The sequence below is a fragment of the Cibotium barometz genome, chromosome 23 (genome assembly GCF_041138505.1).
Source record: "Cibotium barometz isolate CiBa-2024 chromosome 23, ASM4113850v1, whole genome shotgun sequence".
Lineage (NCBI taxonomy): Eukaryota > Viridiplantae > Streptophyta > Polypodiopsida > Cyatheales > Cibotiaceae > Cibotium > Cibotium barometz.
The window spans coordinates 9756605-9766807 of NC_141068.1; the positions used below are offsets into that span (position 1 = coordinate 9756605).

Below are 10203 nucleotides of genomic sequence, written 5' to 3' on the forward strand. Positions count from 1 at the left end.
GCTTGAGCTCTTACAAGCACACACACACTCACAAAACCCTAATAGAGAACACACAAGGTGAGAGGCTGAAAATCTTCTTCTACTTCACTCAACACTCAACACACCATATACAAGATAAGAGTACTCATAATATGAAAGGTACTCAACCAATACATACACGGGTTCTCTATAGTGTGAACCCAACTAAATGAGCTGGCGCTATAACTATGCCAGTCTAGAATGGCTGTCACACAGCCTGTCATCCCACTGGCCGCATATCACCCAAGATCTCACCAACCATGCTAGTGGTGTAAGTGCGGGGCCTATCCCCCAGGCGGGTCATCAGTGTCCACCACCGCCTCACCAGATGAGCTCGATATCTCAACAGACCTCTACACGAGAGACCATAGCATAATCCTCCAAGCCCCCAAGCCTCCCTTGAGTAGTGTGCCCTATGCCCCTATTATATAGGAGGGCCCTCAAGTGACTCTTGACTTTCCATTTCCCATGTGTGACCCTTGGATGCCTGACCCTAACCTTAACCCTTAAGGTTAATCCTAACCCATGCTCCACTAGAGCTTGTTTCCATGCTCCCATGCTCACAAGCCTAATGTGGGTTAGCCTCCTAGTATATGCACACATAATGTGCATATAACACAAGCTTTCACAAATTAATTCTTTCATGTTTCCTAAGGCTCAAAGAGATAATGTTCAGAAGGCTTTGGCTGTTTGGGATACTTTTGGTCTTGCTTCAAGGTTATGCATTAATATGCAAAAATCTGCTTTGATAATTTGTACCGAGAGCGATTTGCTTGGTTTGGGATGGAATGGGCAAGTCATACAAAGGGGATGAATCACATGCCACTTGGTTTATCCGATTGGAGTTGATGTTGATTCACAGGCTTTGTTGGCATGGATTTTGACAAAGATAAATGATAAGTTTGTGTATTGAAAATCTTAGGGTTGGCCTATGCATGTTCGGCTCAAAGTGGCACAATCCATTATGATTATCATGATATCTTTTTTCTTGCCTTTATTGCCCCATGGACGAGCAAAGCTTTGCATCAAATACAATAGCCAATTATATTTATGCTATGGAAAAGAGTAGAAAATAAGCGAGTGTAGATGCAGATTTCTTGGGAACATGTTACTATTCCGAAGAGGAGTGGAGGGGCAGCCCTATTAGATGTCAAATTACATATGGTCGCTATTTAATGCAAAAGTTGGTATTACATCTCACATATGTCGTATAAAAGGGCTACTATTGTGGCAAGTCTCTTCCTTCCGGTCAGCTCATTTGATGGAGAATGACATGGCTATATATTGGATGAGGATACTCTGAGCCACACCTGTGGTTCGGAGTAATTAGTAAGAGAAAGCTAGTACATCACATGGTGGTCATGTGGCCATTTGTGAAGTAATTTTTTGGTAATATATCTTTTATTACGAAAAAAAAAGAATTAGAGACAGTGAGTATTAGAGAGAGAGAGAGAGAGAGTGTGTGTGTGTGTGTGTGTGTGTGTGTGTATTAGAGAGAGTTAGAGAAAGTTGCCCAGTTAAGAGAAATAAACTGTTAGAGAGAGAGAGAGAGAGAGAGAGAGAGAGAGAGAGAGAGAGAGTTAAAGTGTGTGTGTGTGTGTGTGTGTGTGTGTGTGTGAGAGAGAGAGAGAGAGAGAGAGTGAGGTAGAGAGAAAGTTACAGAGAATTAGAGAGAGAGAGAGAGAGAGAGAGGGAGGGAGGGAGGGAGGGAGAGGGAGAGGGAGAGGGAGATAGAGGACCGGAGGAGGGGAGAGAGATATATTTTTTTAAAAGGTATTTTGTTTTAGTAATGAGCCTACTTTTAAGGGAGGAAAAGAGAGGAGCAGGGAGAGAGAGAAAAAGGAGGGGAGAGAGAGAAGAATACGTTTAAACAAAATGTTTTTTGTTTTGTTTTAAAGGGAAAAAATGAGAGCCGGGAGAGAAGGGCCACCAACTCGTGGTGAAAAGGCAGGTTTGGGCCACTCGTCATGCTATAGTAACATGTTGGCAATTTTGCTAAGATTTGATGTCGACAGCTATAACTTAAACACGGTGTTTTAACATCGTGTTGGCAACCTTGTTCAAACTTGCTAATGGCTACCTACATCAGTTCATTAACAAAGGCAAGGCATATAGAGCAAGGGGTATAAATTGAGATAATCAACTTGCCAAAATAGAGTCTTTTAGCAACAAAAAAAATAGTGATATTCAAAAGTAACTGCAATTTAGCAAAAAAAAAGAACCAATGCCAAGATTATAACTAAAATGTCTTTTACCTTGAAAATAAATGCCAAGATTATAACTAAAATGTCTTTTACCTTGAAAATAAAGGCTACCAAACTTGAACCAATATACTACCAAAACTGTGTTTGTCAAGCACTTGTTAGTTCCCAATTATGGTTAGCAAGCTAGCTCACCACTAGATTTGAGAACATTAGATCATTTGCATCCCACACCACTAATCAAAGTGGGTTATCACTCATGGTCTAGGTATAGACCCCATCTAACCAATACCCCACTTAAATATTAATAAACATATTTGTCTTGCATAATCCTTCAACCTTGGCTTCTACAAGGTTGACATAGAACTTCGTCTTTTTATTGTGAACTAATTTGAACCAATACACTACCAAAACCAACCAATCCAAGATTTTATCATGAATGTGTTAGATTGCATAGCAATTGTTTTTGTATCTCTACCCAACACTGAAGCCCCCTTATCCATGGCCGTGCATCAACCCTTTCAGCACTACTGCCATAAGAACCCCATAATTAGTGATCAAAACATGCATGCTCTAGGTCGAGAGAGTTGCTTGTCCATGCCAAAAGAGACCTTGTCTACGTCAAGAGAGTCCTTCTAAATAGGGGTACCCTTTGCACATGCAAGACCAACAAGGAGGAATGACGGGAGTTGAGCATCAAGTAGTAAGCAGATTTTTTGGACTTTTTGTTTGTTTACTTTTTGTTTGTTTTGGATAGTTAATGGTGTACTAAAAGGATGGGCTATGATTTATAATAATTTTGGGCTTTTTTTATTTATTTTTTTAAAAGAGAGAATCAAACTCTCTTGACACGTCTCCTAGGTCAAGAGAGCCCTGATGAGTCTAGGTCAATAGAGTCAACTGTCCCATTCTCAATTCTAATGAGTCTAGGAGCTCAAGACCACCCTCAACCTAAGAAGTGTGGCATAATATAACTAGACTCTAAAAAAAGAAAAAGAGAACGCTCAAGACCACCCTCAACCTAAGAGAAGTGTAGCATAATAAAACTAAACTCTAAAAAAAAGAAAGAGAGAATCAAACTCTCTTGACATGTCTCCTAGGCCAAGGGAGCCCTGATGAGTCTAGGTCAATAGAGTCAACTGTCCCATCCTCAATTCTAATGAGTCTAGGAGACAGTCGAGTCAAGGGAGCCCTGATGAGTCTAGGTCAAGAGAGTCAACTGTCCCATCCTCAATTCTAATGAGTCTAGGAGACAGTCGAGTCAAGGGAGCTAGACAGTTGACTCTCTTGACCTAGACTCATCAGGGCTCCCTTGACCAAGAGAGAGTCGACTGTCTCCTAGACTCATTAGAATGGACAATCTAGGAGACAATCATTAGAATGGACAATCAATTAGACAAGGACTCGCTTGACTTGAACTCATTTAGCATGGATAAACACTCTCTTGACCATGCTAATAAGCCTAGGTCAAGAGAGTCCTTGACTCACGCGCATGAGTCAAGCTCCACAAAAATATCCTCACCTTGAGAAGTGTAGGCCCCATAGCTCAGCTTGATTCACATGAAACCTTGGCTCCACAAAAATATCCTCACCTAGGTCCCAAAGCTCAACTTGACTCACATGAAACCTTTGTCTAACTAGCTTATTATGCCCAGAATGGAACAGTTCCCATAGTGGGCATGATGACTGTAAAGGCAAGCATGTCTTCACTCTTCCAATGCTTAAGCTCTCAAAACCAGTGGCAATTATTTACCAAGACAAGGAGGCTCAGGCTGCCAGTCCAACATGCAAATTCATGAATCTCAAGAACAAAATTATACTAATGGTGACTACCTCAACCTCATATAAATTCATGTGTCTCAAGAGGAAAAATACACTAATGATCACTTCCTCAACCTGATCCAAAGTTTACATACTGAGTCTTGCTGAGCTCAAAATAGCACCTACCTTATCAGCCCAAAAGCAAGTGTTAACTCTACAACTAGTATTCTCTAGATGTGAAGAAGCATGAAAATGGAAGCAGCATGAAAATGGAAGATCTCCAAGTAAGTGTTCTAGCTTATAGACTTGTTAATGCTTGAAGTAGTACGTTAAACACAGCCACTTCAGAGCATTAACAGAAAATAAACAAAGTGATTAGAAGCTGTTTCTAATAGTACCCTCTATTTAGCGATATAGGAAGACGACTCAGACGGCATAGGTACCCACATAAATACAAGACAATATGAGTATCCCTTTGTCCTGAATACTAGCTAGTTCTGAAGGTAGGCTCAAAACAGTCATTCCTCCCAACATAAATCAAGCCAAATGTGTGTATCGGCACCACTCCTACGGCTTTGCAATGCGAAAAGAGCAAGGAGACTGCAATGTCGGTGTTGTATAGTGATGGATGAATTTGCATTCCCTACCATAAACCATTGTTGATTAACTTCGTTCGATGTTGATTGCGTGCTCACTGCTGAAGTGAGGAGTTGTTTCAGAAGATGCCACCATGCCACTGCTACTGCTTGCCCTGTTAGATGCCTCTGAGCTCACGTGCCCACTTCCATCCTGGGCCTCATTTACTACCCTCTCTTCCCATCGCCTGTTTTCTTCAGCTCTTACTGAAATCCCGATGCTATTGCTTCCCTCTTGAAGAAGTGAAGTTCGGCATATTGGGCATGTCGTGTTCTTAGCCAGCCACTCATCAATGCATGGAACATGGAAAGAATGCTTACATACTGGCAGCTGGTGCAACTTTTCATTCAGTTGATAATCACCAAGACATACAGCACACCTAAGCACAAAGCAATGTGAAATCAATACAAATTAGCTCTTAAGTACACTCTGAGAAAGACTTGATTAGAGCAAAGGTGTGATGTGATACTCACTGGTTATCTTCTCTTGAGGCTGCAAACTTCTCGTCAAATGGAATGGTTGGCAACCTTTGTCTGAAGGATTTGCTGAGACCATGGTCATACAGAGGCTATGCATACCATGTGACAACAGGATCACCCATTAAAACTAATATGAGGAATAAAAATTGGTAGACATAAACAACACAACCAAGAGACAGAAGCACTCTCCTTGAATAGCCAGCCTGCTTTTTCACACACACACACGCGCGCGCGCGCACGCGTATACATGCACACAAAGTATGAATACAATTAATATAGTCATACATATATATACACATAACATACATATAGTGTACATTTAACATAGGGTTGATATGTTTATGACATACACAGCATACATAAACATCCACACATCTAAACATGTGCACAAAGTATGCATACAAGTATATAACATTCAGACATACATTTAGTATACAGTCATGCATACATACACATAGCATACATTTCACATAGGATCATGAATGTATACAGCATACAGAGAGCATACATATAGAGACATGCATACATACACATAGCATACATTTCACATAGGATCATGAATGTATACAGCATACAGAGAGCATACATATAGAGACATGCATAAATTTCACATAGGGTCATGAATGTATATAGAGCATACATATAGAGACATGCATACATACATCCTCACATCTACACATGCAGCCATCCACACATCTATACATGCGCATACATACAAACATATATCATTCAGTCATACATACATACAGCCTGCTAGGGGACCCTCGGTGATGGTAGAAAGACAAGTGTGCTGAAGAAGGGGGTGTTTAGACCTCCAAGCATGGACTTTAAATGAAACAAAACAACGTCAAGGGTTTTGTGGTACAAGCTCAAAGTTAAAGGAAAGGAAGCCAAGGGTGAAATATTAGTTACTACCGTGGGGAAGAACCCTCTTGAGACAAACTGCGCCCTGGCCTGAGAGGAGTTGTTGGCATCTCTGCGTCTTCTGATGTAAAGCATGCAGAACAGGATCAGCAGCAGGAATGCAAAGAGCACTGGAGTGGCAAAAATGATGGTTTGGTAGAGCTGCAGCTGAGGAGAGGTTGGGCAAGGCCCTGAGCAATCAGATACATCGGACATTATTACCCTGCTTCTGTTGTATGTGAAGCTTTGCCCCACTTTTCCCACCTGGTAACACCCAACAAGGAGCAAAAAACCTGCCTTCTTCACTTTCAGCAGAGAGCAAAGCTTGCCTAGATGCAGTTTTTTTAATGTAAAAACCCGCGCTCTTCTCCCCTATATTGATGTGTAGAGCTTGCCCACACGTTATAGATGCCCAAACTGTATCTCCTCCTCCACCAATAGCCAGGAGTGCAGCCTTCCCGAGGGCGAAACCCTGTGACAAACCTTGTTTTTCTTTTTCTTCTTCAATACAGCAGAGATGTAAGCTTGCCCAAATCCTTGAACACAGAAACTGAAAATGGCCTTCAGTGTGCAGGAAAATGTCCGCCCAACTCTGCAAAACACAAAAAGAAGCTTTGCCTCAATGGGACGACAAAGCTTTCACTGTGCAGGAAACTCTAAGTTGCGCGATGAACCACACAGAACAACCTTCAATCTCCGTGAGGGAAAAAAAACTTTGGTCAAAACCACAGAACAGAGAGAAAAGCTTCTCCTCAAGGCTGAAAAGCTTTCAAGGTGCTGAAGAAACCTTCGCCCAAATCCTCAGAACACACTATACCGCACACCCGGATGGGCCCAAGCCTTGTTAAGGATCCAAACAGCTCGCCCAAATGCTCAAAAGCCAGCCGAAATTTCACCTTGCGGAAAAGCAAGGAAAGCGGCTTGCGCAACTTGCAGAGCTGACAGAAATGCCCTGCTTCTTCTCTTTTCTTCTTTCTTCTTCTTCTTGCTTTGCAAAGTTTACCCAGTTGTTACAGAATGGAAGATGCCAAGCGACAAAGGCACGGCAGCAAAGAAGACTGTAGTTCTCTGTACCCAACAGTCAACACCAAAACAAAAGCAAGCATTTACTGTTTCTTCCCCTCGGTTTCAGAAATCTCCCTTCATATCTTAATATGCCCGAATGCCCACTCCTGCGCACCTTGGGGAAACCACCGCCATAGCCAGCAGCAACAGTAGTACTGTGTACGCAGTAACTTTGCTACAGCGACTCACATACCGATTCATCACAGAAAGACCATTATTATTCTTCGTTTACTTCTTCAAATGCCCTTCTGCAGAGGGGGAAATCAGGGGCAAGAGGGTGTGTTCTGATGGAGGTGAGGGGAAAAATAAATAATTAAACTGAAAATGAGAGAGAGAGGTCCGTGCGATGGCAGAAATTGTCTGCGATGGGATGATTAGGAGATTGATCAGCGGGATGCAGCCTAATTAGAGAGCGATTAGGTTTAATTAAAGGGGGCGTGAAACGGCACGCAGTTCCACGCGATCGATTGAATGAAAGAATATGCCTCAACTACATATAAATACTCCCTGCCTCCCTCCACACAATACAGGTGGGTGTGTGTGCACTGCCGCGTTTTTGACTTACTTTTGCTATATTCCTGCGCATGCCTTTTCGAGAAAACCCAAATTTAAAAAAAAACCCAAGTTAAAAAAGCCAGCAATATCAGAAACAAATCAGGCAGCTTGGAAGTCTGAGCTTCTGACGCCCACTTCACTACACACATATCCCTTCCATTTCCAAATGGCAAAACAGGGGAAATAATTTATTTGCCCTCTTTCTAGTTTTGGGCGAGTGGCCACCACAAAACCCACCACTGTAGTTCATCAGGACCACATTTCACCCAGATCACCCATCAAAATCTTGCCTCCCCGGACCACGTCCAACCCATTTCCAAAATTGAAACACCTGCCCACCATCACTTCTGCAGCCCCTTTCCAATGAACCCTATATCAAACAAGCACACATTCTGTGCTTTCTAATTAGATCTACACACGATGAATTTACAAGCCCCCCCCCCCCCGCCCTCTCTCTCTCTTTTCTTTATGGCGCAAGTGTAGAATAATTCCCAACTGATTGTGATTGTGCGCAGATTTTTGGGCTTGAAAGCATCATCGAAGGAGCTGCATGTGGACTCTCTAAACTTCTGATTGTGGGCAAAATTGTGTGCATTCTGAGCTTCTGATTGTGGGGAAATGTGGACTCTCTGAACTTCTGATTGTGGGTAAAATTGTGTGCATTCGGAGCTTCTGATTGTGGGCAAAATTGTGTGCATCAGAAAGCCCATCAAAGCGAATGGTACAACTAGCCTATGCTATAAGGAAAGTATAACCAGAGAGAGAGAGAGAGAGAGAGAGAGAGAGAGAGAGTGTGTGTGTGTGAGAGTCAGAGAGAGGACCGGTCGCCGTGGGGGGGCCGGGGCGATGAAAGACAACTACACCATATGAGAGAGAGAGAGAGAGAGAGACAGAGAGGGAGATGGACAAATGGAGTTATGGACAAATTGACAATTGGACTTGAAAGAGAGAGAGAGAGAGAGAGAGATGGGCCAGTGCATGAGAAAGCCCATCAAAGCGAATGGTACAACTAGCCTAACCTATAAGGAAAGTATAACCAGAGAGAGAGAGAGAGAGAGAGAGCGTGTGTGTGAGAGAGCCTGAGAGAGGACCCAGGGCAATGAAGAGACAACTACACCATATGTGTGTGAGAGAGAGAGAGAGAGGGGGATAGAAAGAGATGGGCAAATGGAGTTATGGACAAATTGACAATTACAGTGTGGAGTCTGTCACCACCTGTGGACTAGAAAGAGAGAGAGAGAGATGGGCAAGTAATTGCCCTACAGTAAATGCATCTTTTATGCTCTTTGAGATTTTTTAAATGGAGCTTTTGAAATACTTCCTAACTTTTATTACTAGACAGCCATCAAAAAATACACGAAAGTTTCTGAATATATGCTCATCGGACTAAAAGAAAAGACTTTTAAAAAGTGCTAATTACCGGCTCTCAATGATTGATTTAATAGCTCATGTCAAAATTTGCTCATGTAATTCATGGGGTTGCTTTCTTCTTAATGAATGATTTAATAGCTCATGTCAAAATTTGCATGTAGTTCATGGGTTGCTTCAATGTTCACAGAAAACTCGCAAATCTTTACAACGCACCTGCAAAATTCATGATCTCACCTGTAAATTTATTTTTTGCAATTTTAAAGAACTACAAAATTTTAATTATTTTAGTTATATTTTAGCGGAAAAACTTGTAAATATTGAAGAAAAACTTGTAAATTTTAAAATTGCAAGTTCTAAGATTTGAGAAGAAAAATATTCTCTGTGAACACGGGGCCGCTTCCCTCTTGGAGGACCCGTGCCATTTAGTGAGGACAAGGGGTTGGTTTGACCCATAAATTGCCACCACTACCACCACCACTTGACTATTGATGAAGAGTGGTGGCACACTATGTAATGGTTGCTTCATTGAAGCCATATAGGCCATGTCCTCATTAATTAATTAGTGCCCGCTCTTGCGTGCACAGGGCAGATCAAAAATTAAAAGGAAACGGAACACTCTCTCTCTCTCTCTCTCTCTCTCTCTTGCATGTGCATAGGGGCTTCAGCCAAACAGGTCTACGTAAGATCGCATATTGAACTACCACACAGGTTTAACGTAATTTTAAAAAAACATACATATTAAAGAGACAAGTCTCTCTCTCTCTCTCTGGGGGCTACTAGCCTAGCCAGAAAATGGCTCTAAGCCTCCAGAAATTCTCCAACACATTAATTATTTTTAAAAAATAAGTTGAGGCAGAACGTGGGAGACCTTAGGAAATTTTTCAAAAAACCCTTACATTCAAGGTTCCCTTCGGTCAACAAATTAATTAAAACTTGGCAAAATTTGGGACCCATATTGATGAGTAATGAGAGTGAGGAAGGCCACACTCATATAGCATATATATGACATTTCTCTATTATGGGAGAATCTTTCCACGCTCTAGAGTCCACGTCCAACGTTCTTGTGCTACACTTGCACTTGCTTCAATTTGGCATCTAACGGGGGGGCTGTTCACACGAACCATGGAGGAGTGGTAGTGGGGCCTCATTCTTCGCCACAGGACCGGGTGGTGATGGCCTAGGCGCCTACCTTAAAATTTTCGAATGTGAAGTCG

The 10203-nt window shown here is 42.1% G+C and overlaps 1 protein-coding gene across 1 annotated transcript; it reads right to left on the bottom strand.

Moving 5' to 3' along the window:
- Window positions 1–4049: 4049 nt before the first annotated feature.
- On the bottom strand, window positions 4050–8384 carry LOC147625607 (RING-H2 finger protein ATL58-like). Its single transcript, XM_086817130.1, has 4 exons — window positions 6686–8384; window positions 6011–6590; window positions 5090–5184; window positions 4050–4995 (listed from the first exon to the last, which is right to left on the bottom strand). The coding sequence occupies exons 2-4, from the start codon at window positions 6212–6214 to the stop codon at window positions 4644–4646; spliced, it is 651 nt and encodes a 216-aa protein (XP_086673256.1). The 5' UTR covers window positions 6215–6590; window positions 6686–8384; the 3' UTR covers window positions 4050–4643.
- Window positions 8385–10203: the final 1819 nt, after the last annotated feature.